Raw genomic sequence first — 24,221 nt, forward strand, 5'->3', positions numbered from 1 at the left:
ATATATATATGAAGTAATGCAAAAATCTCCATAGTTTTCTAACTGTGAAACATTTTCACTTTTTTTTCCTCCAACGTTTTACATAAACAAAAGCCAGTTGACAAACAGTGAACCTAAGGCTTTCAGTCTGTGTATGGGTCCACCTTCCACCTTCTATCTTCCAGCGGAACCTTTGTTACTAGTCTAGAGGGAAGGTGTTCTATTAAGTACCGCTCAGCTGTTTATTTCCGGTGAGAGGCGGAAGTGGCATCAGGGGGCTTGTGGAGGTGACCGAATGGCAGACAGCAGAATCATTTTGGAAATATTAAATTAATGCGGAACCGAAACAAACAAATATCATCAATTTTTAGCTAACTGTGTATAAACATCGTCGCTGCCATGGGAGCTCACCTGGGCAGACGGTATGTCACCGAGACGGGTACCGAGCCGGACCCAGCGAGGAAGTACGAGTTCGACCCCCAGTTTGGCTTTCCAGAGAGAAGCGAGAGAGGTTTGTCAGCAGTTACCAGCTCAGAGAAACCCATACTGCATCCTGCATGTGTTAATAATAGTCTGAAGTGGAACAGATTTCCCTATCAGCCATGCTAGGTTGGCTCGTCAAACGTTAGCCGAGTTAGCTTTGCGCTAATGAGAGTAATAATACGCTGGTTAGCTTAACGTTAACTTGTGTTTGAGGAGTTCAATGTCAAGTAATGTATTTACCCTTTACTGCTTATTTCGAACCATGTGCTCCAACTTGTTCTGCAAATTGTTGCTACCTCTGGAAGTCGGTGTCAGTAGACTCCACTTAGACAATGTCACCTTTTCAAATCAAAGAATGGACCATTTACAGTCTAGCCAGAATGTGGTGCATGGAAAAGCATTTGGCACTGTTGCATTGTCTAATATTCGTATAGAAAAGTTAGAACATAACGACAATTCTTAGATTAGTATGTATTATCATTAATATATACAAAGCCTCTACTCTGGGCATAACTTGCATAACAGACTCTGTATTCGTCCACTCTCACAGGCATCCATATAGTAACAAATAGTATCAGGTCCTCGTACATTGAAAGATGACCATGCACATTTGTATCCCTTTGCCAGAGATGGTAGCAAGCCAGGAGCAGATGAATCTGGCCCAGCTGCCTTTGGAGCAGAGAGACTACTGTGCCCAGTATCTCTTGAAACTCATGAAGTGCAAGAGGGACAACTGGCCCAACTTCCTGGCCTGCAAGCATGAGAGACACGACTGGGACTACTGCGAACACCAGGAGTAAGTGTTTATGGAGTTAAAGTTAAGACATTTGAATGGTTGGGTTTATTTTTTTTTTTTTTTTGTAGGATAGACTCTTGTAGACTGTGATGCTTTCAGCAGTCCCACTTCATTGGTTTAACTTAGGGCTGGGCAATATATTGATATTATATCGATGTATTAGGCTAGATATCGTCTTAAATGCTGGATATCGCAATATGACGCAAGTGTTGTCTTGTCCTAGTTTTAAAAGGTTGCTTTACAGTAAAGTGAATAGAGTGTAATTTTCTGAACTTACCAGACTGTTCTATAATTTGCCTTTACCCACTTAATCATTATATCCACGTTATTGATGATTATACCTATCAAAATTCTCATTGTGTATATATTTTGTGAAAGCACTAATAGTTAACCATGCAATATCGATGTATTTGGTTCAAAATATTGTGGTATTGGATTTTCTTCATATCGCCCAGCTCTAGTTTAACTGTATGTAAGGTCTTTTGTGTAGAGGAAAAACTGTAAGCGTTTCAGCAGTTGCTGAATCATGATGGTTTCACCATTAAAACTGGGTAACGTGCAGTACCATCAGACATATAAGCAGATCTAACCCATACACGCTATTCATATTTAGTTCAAGTTTATTTTTCATAACTATGAAAAGTAAAGTTAAAATGTAATCTAGTGACCAGCGGAAGCTCAGAAAAGCTAAATCAATTAACCCGGCTGGTTTCCTTTCAGTTGTATGAGCTATATATACAGTGTATATATAAAACTCTCACAAGGCCCAGTTAGTAGTTGTTCTGGACATTTCAATCATGTCACACAACACAATTTTCCTCAGCAGATGGAAGCTGTCCAGTTGTTATGGAATTTTAGGTTTTTAAATTTCTACTTTTGTGAGCAAAAAAACTTTGTACAATGTAAACTAAGTATGCCAGCATTTTAAGGAATTCTCATCTATGTTGGTTTGAGAGATCTTTACACAAAATTAAGAGTCCACACAAACAAACCTTGATGTTTCTAATAACAAGGTGGAGTTTCCTAAAAACATATCTCAAAAATGGAATCCATGTTAACTTGTAACAGCACTAGAGATCTTCAATTTCAGATATGTCAATTCAACTGTCATCTTGTGATAATATGCAACTACCTGTCCTTAACTATATACCCGGTGTCTTTCTGCCTCCAGCTATGTGATGCGTATGAAGGAGTATGAGAGAGAGAGGAGGCTCCAGCTGAGGAAGAAGAGAATCGAGGCTCAGGCTGAAGCTGCATGATCAGTGCATCCTCTGATGCGTCTTCTTCTCTGTATATATATGTGCCGCGGCTCACAATAAACAATATTGTTTAAGCTCTACAACCCTCCCGTCTTATTGTCAAAACATACAGTAAACCCCTGGATGACATCACCAAAACATTTGTGTGATCTTCAGTTCAACAGAATTGAGTTTTGGTTATTTATTACATTTGTTTGCCAAATTCTTGCAGGTGCCATTTCCCCATATTTTGAACGTGTAGTTGCAACCAAATTCAGATGACCCAATTGAGCTGTTGATTGTCTGTTTTGCCTATTGATGACATTAACGTCTGCACAATACATCCTTGTACAAAGCTCCAATTTTCCTGGGCTGGAGTGGTGCTGCACAGAGTGACACCTGTAATACATACCAGAGCAATGCAACAACATTTTGGTTAACCTTTTTTTAATAAATTACTTCAGGCATCTATAAAAATGACATTGTAATGATTTCAAATTTAGATGAATTGATATAAAAACTAAACCGTTGAAATTTTACTGAATCTCACCAGATGCAGATTCAGCCTAAAAAAAAACAAAACAGTATTAGATGACAGAGTGGTTGGACATGTTAAAGGAACACGCCGACTTATTGGGAATTTAGCTTATTCACCGTAACCACCAGAGTAAGACAAGTCGATACATACCCTTCTCATCTCCGTGCGTGCTGTAACGCTGTCTGACGGCTCCAGCATTAGCTTAGCCCAGCACAGATCCTGCAGGTAACTGGTTCCACCTCGCCTACTGCTCAATTGTGACAAAATGACAAAATAACGCCAACATGTTCCTGTTATGTTGTGCGATTTGTAGAGTCACAGCGTGTAAAAAAAACAATCGTAACACAGCCATCTTCTAACCGTAAACAAACCGGGAACTATATTCCCAGACAGGCTTGCTGCGAGCATGTCACTCCGCCCAAGTACTATATTCTTCCGCCTGAGAATATAGTTCCCGGTTTGTTTACGGTTAGAAGATGGCTGTGTCTCATGTTACGTTGTTTTTTTGTACACGCTGTGACTCTACAAATCACAACGAGTAAACAGGAACATGTTGGCGTTATTTTGTCACTTATTCGGAGCAGTAGGATTACTGGAACCATTCACCTGCCTGTTCTGTGATGGGCTGATGCCGCTGGAGCCGTCAGACAGCTTTACAGCACGCACGGAGATGAGAAGGGTATGTATCGACTTGTCTAACTCTGGGGGATACGGTGAATAAGCTAAATTCCCAATAAGTCGCCGTGTTCCTTTAACATTATCTATGTACAGTATGCCATTGATATACACTGGGTAGTTTGAAGGTGAATATCTGCTCTGGGAGCTCAAACACATGTCGGTTAACCAATCAGAATGGGTTTGTGGGCAATTTAAAAAAGCAATCGAGTGCTTCACATTTGCACTCAATATTACAGGGATGGCAGATGGGAAGCAAAAGAAAATTTGGTTGGGGGGGAGGAAAGGAAAAGGGTACAGGGTTAGATTCTTTCAGTCAGTAGTCTACTAAGTTCCAGTGGAGATTTTGGAGGGTAGAAAAATGGAGAGCACACTCTCAGTTTAGGAGGGGGTGTATTTGACTCCTACAAGCAGGGAGAGCGGAAGGGGCGAGGGGAGCGGTCAAGTAGTCCTCTACAGGATGAAGGGCAGGATGGGTGAGCGGACAGGAGGGTAGTCGCGGAACTCCTTCAGGTAGCTGCGGTGCTTCCCCTTGGCCCACACAGTCATCTGGATGAAACCCACCAAAGTGAAGAAGGCCACCGGCAGACACTGGGTCATCAGCGTGAAGCCAAGCCAGGAGCCCAGCTGCAAGAGGGAGAGGAGGGATGTTACACACAGACTCATACCACAAGAGGGCAGCAGCCGCACGTTTAACTAAAAAAAAACTTTCAGTCTTTTTAAACAAACAAAAAAATGTAAAGTACAATGATACAATAGCTACATGGGACAATGTAATCAGGTGGACTAGTTTCCCAAAGATTAAAAGCTGTGCAATAAATGTGTATTCTTTTTAAGCTAACTTTCATGCAGAGAAAACTCTTATCAGAAAAAAACTTCTCAGCCATCACTTGATGCATAAAACATGTGACCTCATAGGTGTAGTTGGGGCAGGAGACCAGCAGGAAGATCCAGGTGAAGGGGTTCTTGGTTGGATAGGGAATCTTTCTGGTCTTAGAGCCTGGATGAAGACAGCAAAAGAAAGGGGATGTCAAAGAAAGTTTGTTTTTGTTTTGAAATCCATCTATTCGTTCCTTTGGCCCGATATTAAAAGTAAACATACTGATGAATGATAGTTTTCTAAATTGAACTTAAATACTATGAAAACCAATGTTCTCAATTATCTTCTTACTATGAGCGGTTGGGTACTATATAAACACACAATTTCCTGCCAAAGTATGAGCAGTTTTGGTTATTTCACATGAGAGATTTCCATCTGTGTTGCTTTGTCTGTGCTCTTCTCACTGGTTTGAGGTGGGTTGGGCTTAGTTGAAAAAAATAAAATAAAACTGATGTCACATACTTCTGTTCACCAATCAGGATTTAGCTATATTTGTATCAGGATCTTTTGCTTGTTGAGTCAAAATATATGTAATAATGTCTTCAGGGGCTTCCATTTAAAAGCACCTTAAATATATCTGGATTGGATTTCAATTGAGTTTTCTTCATGGTTCATGAGCCATGCTGCACACACAACTCAAGAACTACATTACAACATCAAATATCCTTTTTTTTTTTATTAATTACATAGCAACCACATATACATATCCTATATTACAGTAAAAAGCCTGTGTGTATGTATTCTCATTGTGGAGCTACTGTAGTCTTTGCTCTGTGTGTGTGTGTGTGTGTGTGTGTGTGTGTGTGTGTGTGTGTGTGTGTGTGTGTGTGTGTGTGTGTGTGTGTGTGTCAGATGTAGAGGTGTTGCAGGTGTGTATACCTGGTGGACGGAGGTTCCGAAGAGCAATGTGGATGGAAAAGTTGCCGATCTGACAGAACTAAAAAACAACAATTGATTCAATAGTGTGTAGAGCAAAAGGGAATAAACATTTCTAAGTCTGGGTATGCCTCTTATTTCATACTTCTGAGGCGACAAAGAGATAAAAAAAACTAATGGACAAAATACAATTAAAATTATGTTTTTTAAATGTTTTAGTAGTCAACTAATGAAGGATAGTTTACAGAGCTAAGTGTTAAGGATAGAAAGATTCTCACCAAGAATATGACGAGAGCCAGTCTGATTTGTTGCTCCCCGTAGACTGCAACAAGACACAATTAACAAGAGTAAAAATATAAAAAAAAAAGAGTTACAATGAAACGTTGGTATATGTGAGTGTTTGGTGCATGCATACTCACTGGGTGGTGTGTACAGTGGGTGGTTAATGTAATAGGCCATCCATGCTGCAAAGCCCCAGTAGTAGGTACAGTTCTGAATGAAACAGGAACATTGTCACTTACAGGCACTTTTTTCCTTCAATCACAAATTGAATAGCTAGTTATTCATCTTTTACTCCATAAAAAAACCTGCATTACACCTTTGCCCATATTAATGTAAGGCAGGCTATGACAGAGCTTGAGTGGTAGAATGCATCTCACCTTGAAGATGTTACGTAACGGCATTGTTCCATGAGAGAAGCGATGGACAAACAGCGTCTCCAGCAGCCTCTTAAAGAAGTGGAAAGAGTGACACATACAGGCGAGACTGAAAAAAAAAAGCAAAAACACATGTGTTAGCTCCACTAGTTATTAAAAAGAGGATGCAGTTTTATCATCCCATCCAAAAGCTGGATGGTAACAGCCATGGACAGCCATGTGCTGAGAAACCTTTTATTCCTCACTCTTCCATCCAGCTCTCGATGTATTTCCTCTTCACCGACGATGCAGAGGAATGTTGGCACCAATGTGTGTGATAGAGACTGCAGTTTTTCTAGCTTCCCCTTTTAGTATCGGATAAGTGTGCTAGAAATAACTGTTCTAATGTGTAAAAAGCCTAACTGAACAGAACCGGACTGCTTGGTAGAAACGGGGCTTTGGACCATCCTAGTTTACAAATAGGAATGGCACAAGTTAACTCTATCAAATGCTTTTCCACAGTGTCTAATTTTATTATTTGACAGCTGCATTACTTTTTAATCACTTTGCAAGTGTTGGTGAATAAATGCTTTCCTTTAATAAATGCCGCTGGTCTGGATGTATGGTAGCTAGAGTCTTGCTAATAGTTTAATTAGTCTGTTGATTAGGAATGGTAACTAGATTGATCAGTGGGGTCTCCACTGGGTTTTAACAAACAAGGAGTTTGGAGGAGAGACTGAATTTGGCCTATATTCTATTGAACAGTGGTGATATGATTGACCAGAATGGAAGATATCCAGTCCCAGAGCATTGTTGTTGTTGGCTAAAACTTAATATTCTACTTAGAGACCCAACACTGGTATCAATCTTTTTCAATCCAACTCTTAGCAAGAAAGCAAATAAGCGTATTTTCCACTATTCCTTAAAGTTGAGACAACTTAAGGAGGACACAATTGCTCTCTGGGGGACGAGACAACGCTACCTAATTACTGTATATAAAGTCTGTGAAGGTGTGTTGGAGACACTCACTGTACGACCCAGTGTTTACTGGTGGTAAAGTCATATTTGGGCGCGTAGATGAAGGGAACTCTGAAGTAGAACATCAGATAGAGGACCAGAGGACCGGTGTACTCCGTCAGAAAGACCTGAAAAAGGTAAGCAGGACAGGATAAGTCAGAGCCTTGGTAGTCTGGCTCAGCGGTTGTACATTGCTGGGATAAAGCCTGACATTAGCCGGATAGCCCCCCCCCCCCCAGCCAGAGCTTCTTCTTTTTTCCTATCCCGGAATAGATATGTGGTGTAGCCAGATCATACCACAGCACTGACACAGCGCTGTGGAGATAGGTCTGGCAATGTGAGACTCTGTTAAATATACTGGTTTGTTGTTGTGTTAGAAAGATAAATATATCATATTCCTTCTCCTTGTTCTGTCTCTCCTGTACCTGCCCGCCCACACGCCCACACACACACACACACACACACACACACACACACACACACACACACACACACACACACACACACACACACACACACACACACACACACACACACACACACACACACACACACACACACACACACACACACACACACACACACACACACACACTTTACCCAGCGGGAAATCTCAATATAGCTGTCCTTGATCCCACTCGTCTGTTGTATGTGAGCTTGTCAGGACTGTTGGACTGTGACAGCATGACATATTGTACTCACTGTGACCCAGCTGATCTGGGCTCCCAGGTCTCTGAAGTAGAAGGTTGCTGTGGTTCCCACAGGGAGATGCTGCAGAACATCCTCATCCTTCAGAGACTTCCCCTCTGAAACGCACACACGCTTACTTAATGAGATGTACAGTACAGTAGGAGTTGATTGTGTAGAAAAGTAGTACTACGTTCACTTTAAGTATACTGACAGACGATCACACTTTGGCTGACTTACTGGGGTCGAGGCGAATGGACTGCCTGGCTGGGTACCACTGAGGATCTGAAACGGATACATAAATGCGTCACAGACATTGAGAATATTTCTGTGTTCAGCTTCAAGATTAGCTTGATGTTAAATCAGATTTATGAGGCTTTAGACGCCTGCAGAGAGATGACACTCACGGCTCTTGTGGAACATAGACTTGATCTCTCCGATAGTGGCATTTGGCTCGACCTTTAAATAACACCACAATAAATAAGTGGAGGGACATGTACACACACACACACACACAGATAATAGCCCTGTTTTCCATTCATGATAGTGATTAGTTGTAAATTTAGCTCACATACCCCATGTGGTTTATTTAACAGCTGGTATTAGGGTTTACACACACACACACACACACACACACACACACACACACACACACACACACACACACACACACACACACACACACACACACACACACACACACACACACACACACACACACACACACACACACACTTTGACAACAAAAGAGAACACACAGTTGTTACAGGCGGGACGATAGAGTAGTGAAACCTCCTGGTCCGAGGCGGAGTCAGGTAACTTAAAGCCATCATTCTCAATATTTGATAAAATGGCTTTATCTGTTGGAGTTGAGGCAGCTTACACACTACATACCCTCCGTCAGACCCTTCTCTTTTGCACTAAGAAAACCATTTAAAAATATGAGTATCTCTACCTTTTATTGATATGAAATTATGTTAGATGTACAGCACACATCTAACATATGGCCTGAATACTGAGAGTGGTGAGCTCTGCTAGTCTACAGGCAGCAATATGTTCTTAGCTCTGCAAGCTTATGCCAGCCATTTACAGTATGTTCAGTGTGACATGATTTATGTGGAATACCATCTGACCAGCTGAATAGAAATTTTATAAAACAATTGTTGAATTAAAAAACGAACACATTTGGTGTTTTTCCAGAAGGCTGCCAAACAAATCCCACTGTGGGATGAAATGGCTTTTAGTTTACCTCTTTGAGGATTCAGCTCAGTGACTCTTTGTCATGGTCATTAGAAAGGTCAGTGTTACAGTAACACCGTTAAATTCATTCAGTCCCAGCGGGCCACAGGCTCCGTTTTAAGTGCAAGTTAATCTTACATAAAAATATATTCCAATGAGCTCCATGCAGTGAGGTAAACATATTTCAAATTAAAAAAAAATAAATATATATATATAATAATAATAATAATAATAATAATAATATATATATAACATTTAATTGGTGCATCCCTAATAAGGTCCAGTAACTGTGTCACTCTGCATGGAAAAATATAGTTTTGACCTGAGTTAAAAAAAGGTTTCATTCATAATGATGACCTTATCATTATAAAAGAAAACACCAGTGTTTCTGCATGTTTTAGCCCATTTAATACACATGGTAGTAGTTACTTTATCTTATTAAATAATATAATACATTTTTTAAATGACTTTTAAGCATGTTACACTTACCTAACCCATATGAAAAAGATTGACTCATAGACCAGTTTATGAAGCTTTGATGTTTGGATTAGTAGATGCCTTTAAACAACGTTTCATGCGACCACTGATATCCATTCATTTCTGAAGGTTACAAAAATAAACTTAGAGAGTGAGAGATGTGAATACTATCCCTTCCTTCATTATTTTGTAAATGACAGATGGTCCGTCTTGTACACTTTCCAAGTCACTGCAAGTTATTGAACTGAAACGAATGGAAACCAAAAATTCAGACAATTCCTTATGAAAACAAACTATGCACTTTCTGCACATTACATAACTAGAATATCTCAGGCATCCACATCAAATTTCTCTCAAGGCCTCTGACATTTACGAAGTTGGTGACAGGTTTCTCAAAACATTTTAGCAGTAAGCCTATATTTCCCTGCTGGCCTGGACTAGGGGAGCTAAGATGCTTCTGTGAAATGTATACCAGTATGCATTCACACCGTTCAAGCAAAGGTGTGACCTAGGAGGAGACTTGCAAGAAAAGTATGAAACATATTCTTCTACATGTGTGTCGCTCTGTGGCTATTAAGCTCCTTCTAGATGAGCTCATCAGCCTACTGTACATGTAGCTCTGTGAAAGACCAGATAGCACTAAACGAAATAATATAGCACATAATGTTTAGCAAGTTTGTCTCTCAAATTTGTTTGCTTTGTTAGAGAGCATTGAGTAAGAATCAAAGGCCAAGACATGTAATCAGTTACACAAACCAACATTGATCAGTATAAACAGTGTGGTAGTGCTAGATTATTTTAGCACTAATGCTTAGATGAAAAAGCCTAAAACTGTTACCCTTATTATAGTATTTTAGGAACTTAAAGAACTAGTATTTTCTGTGAGGAAAAGTTCCTCAAACATCGTGCGACCCATCTAAGGTAGAACTGAAGCAGTCTGCTACTGTAATAGACTTGTCTTCTGATCACGTCGTCCAGAGGACTACAGGCCATTTTCAGCAGCATGACATCACTGAGAAACCACCTCTCTGTGACCACTGCTGCCCCCTCTGTTTTTTTCCACAGGCTTCATTCAGTATTATTATTATTACTATATTATATATTACTATTATTATTATTATTATTATTATTTCTAAATCAGAATGTTTCTAAATCTGTTAGTTTAGCTCTGCTGCCCTACTTCAGGAGACCAGTCCCCCAAAATGCCCTTTATCCAGTTCCAGATCTATATCTGTCAAACCTGTGAAACTTGCTCTCCAAAAAGGTGTTAAGATTGTGCATGATAACGCCATGGAAACTCTGCTAAGCCGACTATAGGGTATAATCCAACAAGGATAGCACTTTATACTTGAGAAGCAGGCTTTGATAAGCTGAGTCTGGCCCGGCTGACAGACTAACCCCACTGTAAACTTGGCTAATGCAACTGTATACACCAACAGGCCTCACACCAACAACACACTTAACCCTCCTAATGCAACAGCACTGAGTTACAGGCCTGACAGTAACAAATGAAAGCCGTCTAATACAACAATAGCAAAATTCAAATTACTGTAAATATACCCGATAAAACAATGAATTTCAAGGTCCTATCAAAATAATGGTGGCTAATGCAACAGTGATACTCTTAAATCCTGATTGTTAACGCAACTTAAGTCCATCAGTCAGTATTACATTTACCTGTTCTGACTGTACTGCAAAACTCGTATTACATCTGTGACTAAACCACAGAACATTTACACTTCAGGTTACAGCTACATGGTTCAACCTTAATGAGAGCTTCTAGTGATGTTAAATATCCCGCAAACCATGATGGCAAAGTGTTTACTTGCTGGGTCTCATTTTTACTCAGTTTCTATTTCCAAAACAGACAATTAAATATTAGTTACATAACAAAAACTAATTCTCTATAGTATATCTATGAGGGACTTCTACAAACTGAATTTTGAAAAGCTGACAATATCTATTGTGTGCAAACTAATCTATCCTGCCCTTGTACCCAACTGGGGTTGGCGTCTTGGAGAAAAACATACGACTGGGTTGAGAGTAGGGCTGGGCAATATATCGATATTATATCGATATCATGATATGAGAGTGGAAATCATCTTAGATTTTGGATATCGTAATATGGTGATATATACAAGTGTTATATTTCCCTGGTTTTAATGGCTGGATTACAGTAAAGTGATGTAATTTTTTTTTCTAGCTTTTCTATTATTTGCCTTTACTCACTTAGTCATTATATACACATTAATGACAATTATTTATCAAAAATCTCATCATCATGAATATCACTAATTTTTGTTATGGATATAAATATGATAGAATACCACAAATTATATAATATCATGAACATTATGTAGGACTTTTTCTCTTCTCAGGAGAAGTTCAGGGTTTAGAGACTGCTCAGAGCTGCAGTTCCGAGGCCATCCAGGTAGGTTGTGGTAGTGGTGTAATGCCTTATGTAAGGTCAACTGTACCTAGTATTATGTCTGCACAAAACAATGACCACAGAGTTTAATCAGCCGTTCTCCAACAGATTCACAATGAAAAGTCAACTTCACAAAAGGTTGGATTTGTTGGAGGGCTGTCGTACTGGTTTGCACAGCTGTACTGTACAGTTGTTTGATATTTTGTCTACCCCTGTATGTGTGTGTGTGTGTGTGCCAAAAAACCTTGCGTACCCAGCTAACAGAAAACAGCAGTGTTGTATCGCATGCATGTAAGAGGGCACCAGTGTGTGTCTCACACACACACGCACGCACGCTTTTTACTGTAATATAGGATCAGACATTTGGCACCTAATGCATTTAGCAAACATACAAGCACAAGGACAATTTACAAATATTTTTTATCAGAGATGAGGTTAGAAAAAAAAGTATACTTGTACTGAAATCAAGATGAAAACTGTTAGAAATACGTTCTCACCTTGTCCAGGAAGCAGAGCTTGTCCTTGGTCTTGGCATCCAGTATCTCCACCTCAAAGAAAACAACAGCCTTTTTAGTTTTTTTAGCAGCTTTGCGCTTGACCGGAGCTTGAGCCGGTAGCGGGGCAGCCACCGCTGCCGCCCCGTTAGATGGCTTTTTAGTGCTGGTGGCCTCTAGTGCTAGGGCATCCATGTCCACAGTCCTCCTCCTGCACTCAGTATTTTTTCCCCTTCTTTCCCTCACTCTTTTCGGCTCTCTTGTTACTCTTCACCTCTCAACTGTCTGTCCGAAAATCTACGACAAACCATAGAGGAGCTCTCAGCTGTGGAAATAAATCAGTCTCTCCCCCTGCTTCTCTACCCCTCCCTCCTCTTTTTCTCGGCCATTCTCTCGCTCTCCCGCCCTCTTTGCCCCCCTCTCATTCCTTCACTTCTGGTGTGTTGCTTTATTTAACTGCCAGTCGACCCCTGGAGCGCGGACATACGCCACATGTGTGTGCACAGTTGCGTACACAGGAATGCCCAGTATCCTCCTGGCAAACTGTCTGCAGTAGATCATCTGCAAATACCTCATGAAGGAAACTTCATGAGACACTAGAGCAGTAGCTATTAGAGCAGTAGCTACATTTCAACATAACTCCTCCCTAAGAAAAGGACACCTGATGACTCCTGACACCTCTCAACCCCCGGCTAAGTGGGAAGATGGAGGAGAGGTAATATGACAAACAGCAATTCCCCCTTTCCTAGTTTGTCCCACTCTTTTCCTCTCCCCAGCTAAATATAAACATCTACTGCTAACTCTGCATGACCAACCCTCTCCCTACAGACACCAACCCATCTACGCCTTTGTGGTGATGTCATGGCGCTCACTTACACTTAGTGCAGTACTGTCCATCTGTCCATCTACTATATCTACAGCCCTGATGTACATCACCAACCTTTGATCACACACCTGAATGGACCAGTTTAGGGTCTAACACACACACAGACCACATACTTTTTACAGAGTGTGCAGACTTAGAAGCCAGATCTCTTGGTCACTCACATGGGGAGTCACCTTTTCCTGCCACCAAGGGGTGATAATACTCCAGACTCTGAGGGCTTAGTTGGGGCATTCCCCTTGGTGAAGCCCACCCCCACCCTTCCACTCTCGAATGACAAACAGTTGGGATTCAGTTTCCATGGTGGCAACGTGAAAGTTTAGGCCAGTCATGTATCTATAGCCATGCTTCCATTCAATTGTCAAACTAATTTTAAACAAACTTTTAAAATGTCGCAAATAAGAAATGCAACTTATGCGAGAGAATGGCCGAGAAAAAAAGAGGAGGGAGGGGTAGAGAAGCAGGGGAGCGAATAAACAAGTAACAGATAGCAGAACAAATGCATTATTATTATAAAAAGGAAGAAGAATTATGACCAATAAAGTCATAAAAAAATCATGTCCATGCTAAGGAGGTTTCACACCCTGAGGAAGGCTCATGCTGACACATGTTGGTGTATTTTTAATGTCTTGCCCTATTTATTAAAGGCCTTTTTGTAACCAACCTCGAGTGCCTGGACATGATTTTTTATGACTTTCTTGGTCATAATTCTAAGGATACCAGAAGCGTTCCTGACACTTCTTTCTTTTATAAATGCATTATTATAATTGAAACCATTTTTTAAAGAAACAAGTGTAAAAAGTCGCTATTAAAAAAACATTTTTTCCAATAATGTAGACAAGCAAATGTATGCAGCATAACAGTCAATCTTCATACTGTGGTATACTGTGAAAACGGTACACTACTGCAACCCTGCAGGACACATGACACTACGGTTGAGACTTCGGGGAAACAACCCCATCTCAGCCTCCCTGTGCCAAGCATACCTACTACCATGGTACCTCCCCCATCTTGTCTATATAAAGCTTCTGTCTGGCAGTCTGTCCTGGTAATGCACTCTGGGGTTAGGGTGAAGCAGGGAGGAATAGGCTTTAATTATGACAGTGGACTTTTGCTGTTCTTTGCTGTTTTTGCCTGTACCGCTTATCCCAAGGTAAGACACCACTTATTGTAATCTGGAAAGATTAGCCTACTTTTTTAGACAGATTAACTGGAAATGTCTCTTTGCTCTGAAAGTGCTTTTGTACACACGTCAAGATACTGATGGGCAGTCGGTGTGTAAGGAAGACAGACCACTGTGAAAGTGATGCAGCTCTCTGGTGCTATGTGACAACTATCTATGTAATGACCCAAATGGATAACATCTACAGTTTGATTTATGCCCCAAGATATTTTTGGTGTTACATCGTAGCTAACAAAAGTAACCATTTACTATTTTTAGTTGTTAAAGTATTTCTGTTTAGCTTTAGATTGAGGTGGTGTCCTGTAAAGCATGCAAAAAGTAAATAATAGAAACCATTATGATTCCACAAAATGGCTCTTACATTTTAATATAATTTGATTAAAAAAAATGTTTAAAGGAATACATAGAAAGAAATGAACTGAAAGAGCACCTGTCTGCACTGGTTTGAGCATGTATCTTTTTACATGTGTACTGGTTAGGGTGTTAGTCACAGTCCACACCCCGGCAACGACCACATTTTTGTGACTTCAGTTAGCATACTTGTTGTAGCTAATGGTGCAACAATGCCTATTTACTGGATAGTCATTCAGTTTCATTGGCCACATACACAAAACATTTTCACCCACATTGTTGCATATTGGCGTAACTCAATATGCTATTACCGTAGGTGTGTATTCCAACTGCAAAACGCACCATGGTCACATATGCCATATTCTGTACGTTTTTCTTCCACCTTCACAAAATCTTAGCACTCACAATGAATACTGGCTAATAGTTACAACATGGGAACATAGGCCTGATTATAACACAGTGGCTTCACACATACTTCAGAAATGTGCAGGCTAGTGGTATTCAAATGCAGCCAAGTGTATGGAGCCAAGTGTATGGCCAGAAGGTGTTAACTGAAGATACAGATTGTGGCTAGTGCGATCACAATGCGTACTTACTGGCTTATCATTCCATTTCAATGCCCATGGCCATGAAAAGGTAAGTCAAGCAGATCAATTAGAGGTTGCAAGAATGGCCTTCCATTGACACATTGGCCAGTGCAAACAAAGTCCAACACCAGTGCAACTATTGTGTGTGTGTGTGTGTGTGTGTATTGTGTATACATATATATATATATATATATATATATATATATATATATATATATATAATAAAAAAATAATAATAAAAATAAAAAATAAAAATCTGCCTGCCTCTATGGGAATTTAACATAGGGGTGTACTCCCTTTTGTTGCCAGCGGTTTAGACATTAATGGCTGTGTGTTGAGTTATTTTGAGGGGACAGCACATTTACACTGTTATACAAGCTGTATAGCTTAATACTTTACATTGTAGCAAAGTGTCATTTCTTCAGTGTTGTCCCATTAAAAGATATAATGAAATATTTACTAAAATGTGAGGAGTGTACTCACTTTTGTGAGATACTGTATATATGTTTCATGATTTAAATGTTGTTTCACCCCTCATCTGTTGCAACAGCCACATCTGTCAACAGAAAGAAGAGGAGCAGAAGAAGCACTGGTTGGGTCAGTTTCTGTCAGACTAGTTCAAATCCTGTCGGATGGGTTTTCGAAATTCTTTTTGCCAACATTTAGAGATGCTTTTATTGAGGAGTAATAATCTTTCACATTATTAATGATAAAAGACTAATACAGGCCTGTGTGATGAGTCAAGTCTGGATGTTTTTTAGACAGTAACAGAAATCTGTTTTTTCTTTCCAAGTTTCTGCCCTCAACATAGGGTCAGACTGATGCTGATGCGGCGTTAAACAACACATCACATCCCAGTCATGAGGGTTAATTCAACAGGGTTTGCACACTTGACTGTTCACCTGCATTATTGGGTAATAACAATGATAAGAAGCTGCCATGCGCCATTCCAGCCAGGAGAGCAATTATCCTGAACACAGGGGTCTGTGTTCAGCTAACATCGAAATTCAGCGTATCGAAGACCTAACAAATACAGAACGCAAGTGTAATTCGCCATAACTGTGGGTGCAGCTTGACTTTCAGGGACGATATCAGCCGATAACCGTTAATTCCCGTACACTAGAGGCCACAAATCCCCGGGTCATCGCAACCAGTACATGACAGGCGTTGTTGCTGCAGTATGCGATCTTTACTGCTCATGTTTAAAGCTCTATGACTACTCTGGTGGAATTTACCCTTACAGAAATCACAGGAAACCCCTGCATTGTTCTGATTAATTAAATTGTAGCCTCATAAAGTGCCCCATTGAAGATTTAGACTTTGATAGACACTACTTACCTCGTAGTGCTTCATCTTGGCAGCTTGCACCCCCTTCCTTAATATCTGAGTCGAGTGACAGAGGCGCCTCCAATCAGCGGAGTAATGTGCGACTGCTGAGGCCACCTTAGGCGGGCACTACGTCCGCGCAGCAGCCAATCAAAACCGGCGGCCTTCAGACACTATCAGTGCCGTAGCCAATGACATTTGAGCAAACAGAGAGGTCGCAGCTTTGCTAAACTACCGGTCAATTGGATTATCATGTACCTATCATGCATTGCTCTTTGAGTAGCAGCTCTGTCCATTTGTGTGCAGATTTACCGATCCAACCGGCGACGACACAATGTGGACCACTCCCCCCAAACTATATAGAAAATGTATCTATCTGTTGACTTTTCCCAAAGGTAACTTCCAAGCTGAATGACAATATTTTTCCAATTTCTTTTTGCATCTCTTTGTCAAGTTTATGCTACTACAGTATTTATGTATTATGTACATATTAATGTTTAAATGTGTTTTTATGTATGTACCAAACCTGCTCCCTGGCAATACATCTTTTTCTGATTTCTGATTTGTCTTTTCTTTTTAAAATGCATTTCTGTGTATATTCAGTTTTCCTAATGCATAAATTGTCCTGCTTAAATAAAGTTTGCTATTTTCCTGGTACGTTGTCTCTTTATAATCCTTTCTAATCTATAACAAAAAGCAACACTTATTATAAAGGAAACTGTCAGGCTATGAATTGTTTGTCAATGCACATTTACCCAAAACAATGTTCTTGTGCAGTAACAAAACAACACACATTTAAAGGAATAACAATTTTGGCACATACCAAACATAAAATGATGTATTCCCATACACAGGGGCGTCGGACTGGGGGTAAAACCGATACTGATTACCAGGGCCCAAGGGGAGAGAGGGCCCTTGAAAAGTCTGGAATATATTTTATTTTACCTGGATATTTTCATTTCCTAATTAAATTTCATAATGCATGTCAGATGAAATGTAAAGTTAGCGTATTGGCTGAATAACTTGGTTGATTGACTGACTACATTTTGTATTAAAAAAAAAACTATCTAAGGTCTCACCCACCCCTTGCTAATGCGCCAAATGGTTTAGTCCATCTGCACGCATTTTGTTTATGTTAGCTAGTTCAGTTGAGCGTCTGGTGGAGTGCAAACTTCTGCTGTAGAAATGTCTTTCTCAAAGAAAGCCAAATCAGGCTACCAAAAATGAAAGGAAAGACAAGAGAAGGAGTAACTGACTTCTTTTCAAAGAAAGGTGAGCACAAACTAAAAACCAAATCCATGGTGCTAAACTGCTTGAATATCTCCGTGACTGTTAGTGCTAAAAACAAACTGAGACAACGCATATAAAGAGCAGAACATACACTTTCAAATGATAATTTGGTTATACATGTAATCTGAGGTAAAGGCTAAATAAATAAACTACACTAGCAATGCTGTTTGCCTATAACACACCATTGTAATAGCCTAATTTAAAACATGTTTAATTTTAAATTAATAGGCTATAATGTCTATAATTAGCAATAATAGGCTAATCAGAGTCATAGGTAGCATGGTAGCTCATCGGTAGATACATATGTCAACATTTGTCAGATTCAGTAGAAGCAGATGTTAACATTGTAAACACATGGCCCTCAGTTTCAGAAACTGTCACAGCAGGGAGCAACAGACCCCTCATCCTCCTCTTTGGATTTGAGACAAGGTGAGCTTATAAAAAAAAAAGCAAACCATGTTTAGCCATTTTGACTTAAAGGTGTTAAGTAACACTAACATCTTAGTGTGTTTTATTATATTAGGTTACAATTAGGATAAGAGGTTTAATATCAGATGTATCCTTCATAGAGAAAGATGATAGAAAAATTTGATTGAGGATGATGGGAGCGAAGACAGCAGGGAGCTCTGAGCACAGTGTGGAAATGAGAGCTGAGGAACTGGAAAGTAGGCAGAGCAGTGCAGACCAGTTGTTGCCAGAGGATCCAGGACTATGGCCAGATACATTTACAGATGATCAGAGAGACACCATAGTACGCAGGTTGGCAAGTAAAGGTACAGAGAAAACAAACAAAATGTAGGAGTAACCACAGTAAAGTAGGCTAGAGAATGTTGACAAAGGAGGTTTGAAATGTGTGTCATCAGGCTACTCTAAGCATTACAGTTAATAGTTATTACCCTATAAACATCTAGGCCTATAGAGTCATGTGTACAGAGGCCTGATTATTATTATTATTATTTTTTTTTTGAGTTGAGGAGCATGGGGGCCCATCAGGACTGCCTTTGCATAGGCCCAGGATCTTGTGCTATGCCCCTGCCCATACAGGTTCTAGATAAAACCTCGCCTGCACGTGTTATATCTCCAAAAGTGCCATAATTGTCTCAACTCTTTTTGTCAAATACACTTGCATAATATACAGGGCTACATATGTATGTAAATACTTTAAATTGATTGACTAAAATGTACAAAAGCAAGTGGCATAATAGGCATTATGGCCTTTCTAAAAGAATATTGTTCTGAACTCCACCTTAAAAAAATGGAAACTGGCAAACCACTCTCATCCCTGAAAAACGGGGTTTGCCTGACTTAACAGAGACAAGTATCCCATACAAATAGTGCAGTCACCATTGGCAACACGCCAATTACCAGAATTGTTGTAAAATGAAACACAGGACAGCTAAAGAAAACCTAGTGAGGTTCTTTTGTGGTCTTCATGTGTTCGACCATGCTTGTGAGTGTGTAGAGCTCTTTTTTAGAAGACATATTGTCTATGAAGTTACATCTAAATGCTTGTTTGTTTTATTTCATGGTTAAATTACCCAAATGATGTATAAAGTTGAGTGATTGCTCTCAGTAACTGTGTAACGGTGTTACCTGCCCCAACAAATCTCTGATCGACATTTGAGTGTAAGCTGAGGCTTGTACATGCATGTTGTACATTGAATCTGAAATGCTGCCTTCAAGTGCTACTCGTACACATGTGTCCTGTCTTTGTACAACTTGCAAAGCAATGTTACAGAACATGAATCAAACAAAATGGTGGTGTTATAACCCCAGATATAAATATCTGGTTGCATAAATCATGCAATACGATGGTCAAACTGTACCGCATTACAAGCACAAATCTGTTTTAAAATATCTACAAATGCAAAAACACAGTCTATAAGACTATAGGCCTAAAGCACACGAGCCTATGTAGTGTCATACTTAGCTCACTCTATTGAATGTCCAAGGCACTTTCTAATCTATCTTTCTAAGCAATATTTTGTTATATGGTTCTTGCCTGTCTTCTTTCAACTTCCATACATCATTTTTAAGCCATCTTGCATGTACTTGAAAACAGATTTTGACAAGCCATATAAAATTGACATTTGTACCTCATTAAAAGTAGACTATGCATGTTTAACTCAAGTCACAGGTCTAAGAAAGGTGATCAGATGGGGAATATTTGTTTTGAAGAACCTTTATTGGCTCCCCTGAAGGTAAAGTGCCACAATGTTATGACCTACATGTCCTTGTTGTGCACTGCACTACCAGCCAGTACGCAGTGGATTTAGTAATCTTGAATCTGGGCCACTCCCAAGCATAACAAAAGCTTTTGCCAGCAATCTATCCAGGGTTCAGTGAAAGGGATCTGTCTTTTTATTCGTGCACAACGCTTGCCCAACAAGTAACTGTTTCTAGGCTATTGTTTGTTGTGGTTTATTCATTGTTCATAGCATTAGCTGGGACTACTTGTGATGTAGTAGGCCTATGCCATGTCAGCAATAGCAATGTCTATAGGGCAATGGGTATGTACATGTAGGCTACATACCTGCATGGAATTGTTGATGTAGCCTACTTGCACTTTACTTGAGTATTTTCATTTTAGACTAATTTGACTACATTTATTTGACAGATATTGGTACAAAGTACTATACAGATTTTGCATACAAACATATGATCAGTATAGGCCTAACGTTACATATCAAAACAGTAGTTTCCTAAATGTTTTGCTTGTGACTCACAAGAGCAAAACAAGGTCATTTTACGTAGGCTACTACTTTTACTTTTTCTCAAATAGAATTTTGAATGAAGGACTTTTTATTGTAATGGAGTAGGCTACTTTCACACTGCTCTATTGGTACTTTCACGTTAGTGAAGGGTCTGAAAACTTACACCAATGTTATAGCCATATCGAGTTTTGGGAGACTGGTAAGGCAAGGTATGTTACTGTACAGAAATAATTCCGACAGCCCCTGAAGGCAGCACGACGTCGATGGGCGTTTCGTGGCTTAACTGTCACAGTTGGGAATGTTCGGGCCGTTTATGGAAAACTCTCGAAGTTTCCACGCGGTTTATAAAGAAAATACTCGGTGGGGCAGCAGCGTAAGTAGAGACATAGGACGGCTTGAGGACTTGCTTCATAAACATCCCTGTCCGAACATCTGTAACATTTACTAAACAGGCCACTGGATGGTCAAAATGGGTAAAGACTACTACGACATTTTGGGAATTAAAAAAGGAGCGTCGGAGGACGATATTAAGAAAGCTTATCGAAAGCAGGCTCTGCGCTTCCATCCCGACAAAAACAAGTCACCGGGAGCCGAGGAAAAATTCAAAGAAATCGCTGAAGCTTATGACGTTTTGAGCGACCCAAAGAAAAAGGACATTTATGATCGTTATGGTGAAGAAGGTAGGTTTCAATTAATTGCATGATTCTGAAAGTGAAGTTAGCCAGCGTTAGGTTTACACCGTGTTATGTCATATTCTTTGGATGTCCGTAAGATAAATGTCGAAAAGGGAGCTGGGACCAAACAGTTTATACCGAGCGTAACGTTAATGGCGCTCCCCTCGGCTCTGCCCTACATTTAAGGCTTGTTGTTAAACCAGGAGAAGGGGCAAGGCTCTGCACTACATTCCTGACTCTTTAGACACATCACGGTATTCCGGAGAGTTGAATTTTTCTTGACAACCGCTGTCACGTGATCCGGATACCATGTCTGACTGTTTTTTTCAAGATTTCTCGGAATGATTTGCCCAAAATGTGTCAATCAAACCTAAGTAGGTGTGTAAGACCTAGCTACCCCCAGAGACAGATAAACTAATCAGGCTTATCTTTCCACGCATTGATATCTTATGGGACTTTTACTTTGCTTACTGTGTCGGAAGTAAGTAAATATAATTGGACAGTATGTTTAATTAGGGCTGGGCGATAGGGAGAAAATCAGATATCAATATTATTGACCAAATATCTCAATATCAATAATGCAGCGATATTCTAGGGTTGACAAGTGGTGCTTTAACAAAATATCTTCACACTTAGATTTTAGATAAATAATCATCAGTTATGTGGATCATATATTAATTATTAGATAATAGAACAGTTACAACAGTCAGGTAAGTTCAGAAAAGTACATCACTTTATTGTAATGCAGCCTTTAAAACCAGGAAAAGACAACACTCATATCACAATATTACGATATCCAAAATCTAAGACGATATCTAGTCTCATATCACGATATCGCTATAATATCAATCTATTGCCCAGCCCTATGTTTAACCACAAGACTAGCTAGCTATCCAGTCATGTCTTTGTACCCAAATCAATATCAAGATTTTCACGAACAAATGATAATCCATGTGTATTGTCGGCCGCAGCCTGAAGTGGCGAATGGGATGTGAGATGATCACTTTTGTGAAACATGTAACTGTTTGGGTTAGTGTTGTAAATAAAATGTTAGCTTGGGTGTTGCGATTAATTGTAAATATAGGCTTTGGCTGCATCCCTGTTGCTATGGTTACTCAATTTCGATACAGGCTGATACTATGTGGTCAGCTGCAGAGCATTAATTTAGAACAGTGAACAGACCGTTTGACTGGAAATACTTAGTAGGTGTCAATTAACACATTGTCATGGACATCATGCAGCCAATCAGAATTGTGTATTTACCTAGGCCATAGTATAAACAATGAATTGTTTTTCTCACTCAGGTCTGAAAGGCGGAGGCCAACCAGGTGGTGGTGGTTGTGGGGGTCCTGGTGCCTTTAGCTACAGCTTCCAGGGCGACCCTCATGCCATTTTTGCAGAGTTCTTTGGTGGACGTAACCCCTTCGAACAGTTCTTTGGTGCCCGCAATGGAGGCATGGATGAGAATATGGACACTGAAGACCCTTTTACCCGCTTTGGGATGGGGGGTGGTGGAATGGGCGGGTTCCCTCGCTCTTTCAGCTCTGGTATGGGAGGAATGGGTCCTCACACTAGTGTCGTTAAGAAGCATCAGGACCCCGCTGTGGTTCATGAGCTCTTGGTGACCTTGCAGGAAGTTTTGTCGGGTTGCACAAAGAAAATGAAGATCTCTCGTAAAAGGCTGAACCCTGATGGGCAAACGATAAGGACAGAGGACAAAATCCTGGAGGTGCAGATAAAGAAGGGGTGGAAAGAGGGCACGAAAATCACATTTCCCAAAGAGGGGGACCAGACTCCCACAAACATTCCAGCTGACGTGGTCTTTGTGTTGAAGGACAAGGCACATCCGGTGTTCAAACGTGACGGCTCGGACATCGTTTACACAGCAAAGATTTCACTCAGAGATGTAAGTTTAGCTTACCTATAGCTTAACTTAGTCACTTATTATTCTTAAAAACACCTTGTAAAAGCGCTTGAAGACGAACCAAATAATTTTTTATCAGCTGAAAATCATGTGTAGAATGAAGATTCTATTAGTGCCTATTCATGATTTATGTTGGTATTTTCCCCTGTGTCCCATCAGGCCTTGTGTGGCTGCACAGTCAACGCACCCACACTGGATGGCAGAACGGTGACGGTGTCAACAACAGATATCGTGCAGCCAGGGATGAAGCGACGCGTGAGTGGCGAGGGGCTGCCTTATCCCAAACGGCCTGATCGTCGAGGCGACCTGTTAGTGGAGTATGACGTCAGGTTCCCAGAGAGGCTCAGCCAGAGTGCCCGGGACACCATCGCTCAGGTCCTCCCGCGGTCTTAAATAAGACCAACAGACATCCGGGACTTTAGAATTATTGCACTAAGCTGCCAACTATTTTTTTTGTCAATCATCACATGGACATATATGTGGCGTTATAAATCGCATCAGACAATAAAGCCTGAGACAGATGTGTGTAAACTGTCAAGCATAGTGTAACCATCTTGGGAAGGTGCTTATCATGAATGACTGCAGCATTTCACCAGTGTAAAATGTAAATATGATCAATATTGTTTGGTGTTTGGTTTGCTGAATAAGATTATATTTTGATGAATTCAAATAAGAATATTTATATTATATAAAAAGGATAACTTTTCATGCAAATAAAGTTGTTTCAAAAAAGGGCAGTAACCTATATTTGTTGGACTAAATTTTGAAGCATTGTTATGAAAGAACAATAAAGAAATGGAAACAGGTGCTGTAAATATTAACCAGAGTGGCCTTACAGTTCTTCAGT

General features: G+C 40.1%; 3 protein-coding genes and 1 long non-coding RNA gene across 5 annotated transcripts; 3 read left to right on the forward strand and 1 right to left on the reverse strand.

The window, feature by feature from the left end:
• Positions 1-213: 213 nt before the first annotated feature.
• ndufb7 (NADH:ubiquinone oxidoreductase subunit B7) lies at positions 214-2,600 on the forward strand. The gene is made up of 3 exons (XM_039817312.1): positions 214-490; positions 1,090-1,258; positions 2,430-2,600. The coding sequence occupies exons 1-3, from the start codon at positions 379-381 to the stop codon at positions 2,515-2,517; spliced, it is 369 nt and encodes a 122-aa protein (XP_039673246.1). The 5' UTR covers positions 214-378; the 3' UTR covers positions 2,518-2,600.
• A 1,122-nt stretch (positions 2,601-3,722) lies between these two features.
• Positions 3,723-16,894, reverse strand: tecrb (trans-2,3-enoyl-CoA reductase b). 2 transcript variants are annotated; one of them, XM_039807379.1, is made up of 12 exons: positions 16,785-16,894; positions 12,446-12,496; positions 8,212-8,263; positions 8,045-8,089; positions 7,820-7,923; positions 7,130-7,245; positions 6,125-6,230; positions 5,885-5,957; positions 5,744-5,787; positions 5,469-5,526; positions 4,621-4,709; positions 3,724-4,336 (listed from the first exon to the last, which is right to left on the reverse strand). In XM_039807379.1, exons 1-12 carry the CDS (start codon positions 16,797-16,799, stop codon positions 4,163-4,165), a joined length of 927 nt encoding a protein of 308 aa, XP_039663313.1. In that variant the 5' UTR covers positions 16,800-16,894; the 3' UTR covers positions 3,724-4,162. The 2 variants fall into 2 exon arrangements, with proteins under 2 accessions (XP_039663312.1, XP_039663313.1); XM_039807378.1 differs by lacking the exon at positions 16,785-16,894 and having other exon boundaries at positions 3,723-4,336; positions 12,446-12,794.
• LOC120563235 lies at positions 16,106-17,429 on the forward strand. The gene is made up of 2 exons (XR_005639928.1): positions 16,106-16,360; positions 17,079-17,429. It is a non-coding gene; the product is annotated as an uncharacterized LOC120563235 (long non-coding RNA).
• Positions 17,430-20,777: 3,348 nt separating this feature from the next.
• On the forward strand, positions 20,778-24,195 carry dnajb1b (DnaJ heat shock protein family (Hsp40) member B1b). Its single transcript, XM_039800568.1, has 3 exons — positions 20,778-21,456; positions 22,755-23,356; positions 23,534-24,195. The coding sequence occupies exons 1-3, from the start codon at positions 21,237-21,239 to the stop codon at positions 23,765-23,767; spliced, it is 1,056 nt and encodes a 351-aa protein (XP_039656502.1). The 5' UTR covers positions 20,778-21,236; the 3' UTR covers positions 23,768-24,195.
• Positions 24,196-24,221: the final 26 nt, after the last annotated feature.

The sequence above is a fragment of the Perca fluviatilis genome, chromosome 1, assembly GCF_010015445.1.
Source record: "Perca fluviatilis chromosome 1, GENO_Pfluv_1.0, whole genome shotgun sequence".
In the NCBI taxonomy this organism is placed as follows: Eukaryota; Metazoa; Chordata; class Actinopteri; order Perciformes; family Percidae; genus Perca; species Perca fluviatilis.

Excerpts from the sequence above, each read along its gene's own strand:
- ndufb7 (XM_039817312.1), top strand. The coding sequence starts at position 379 with ATGGGAGCTCACCTGGGCAGACGGTATGTCACCGAGACGGGTACCGAG. Across the intron at positions 491-1,089 it reads TCCAGAGAGAAGCGAGAGAG|AGATGGTAGCAAGCCAGGAG; the intron begins GTTTGTCAGCAG and ends TCCCTTTGCCAG. Across the intron at positions 1,259-2,429 it reads GACTACTGCGAACACCAGGA|CTATGTGATGCGTATGAAGG; the intron begins GTAAGTGTTTAT and ends TTCTGCCTCCAG.
- tecrb (XM_039807378.1), bottom strand. The coding sequence starts at position 12,637 with ATGGATGCCCTAGCACTAGAGGCCACCAGCACTAAAAAGCCATCTAAC. Across the intron at positions 6,231-7,129 it reads AGTAAACACTGGGTCGTACA|TCTCGCCTGTATGTGTCACT; the intron begins GTGAGTGTCTCC and ends TTTTTTTTTCAG. Across the intron at positions 5,958-6,124 it reads CGTTACGTAACATCTTCAAG|AACTGTACCTACTACTGGGG; the intron begins GTGAGATGCATT and ends TGTTTCATTCAG.
- dnajb1b (XM_039800568.1), top strand. The coding sequence starts at position 21,237 with ATGGTCAAAATGGGTAAAGACTACTACGACATTTTGGGAATTAAAAAA. Across the intron at positions 21,457-22,754 it reads TGATCGTTATGGTGAAGAAG|GTCTGAAAGGCGGAGGCCAA; the intron begins GTAGGTTTCAAT and ends TTTCTCACTCAG. Across the intron at positions 23,357-23,533 it reads CAAAGATTTCACTCAGAGAT|GCCTTGTGTGGCTGCACAGT; the intron begins GTAAGTTTAGCT and ends GTGTCCCATCAG.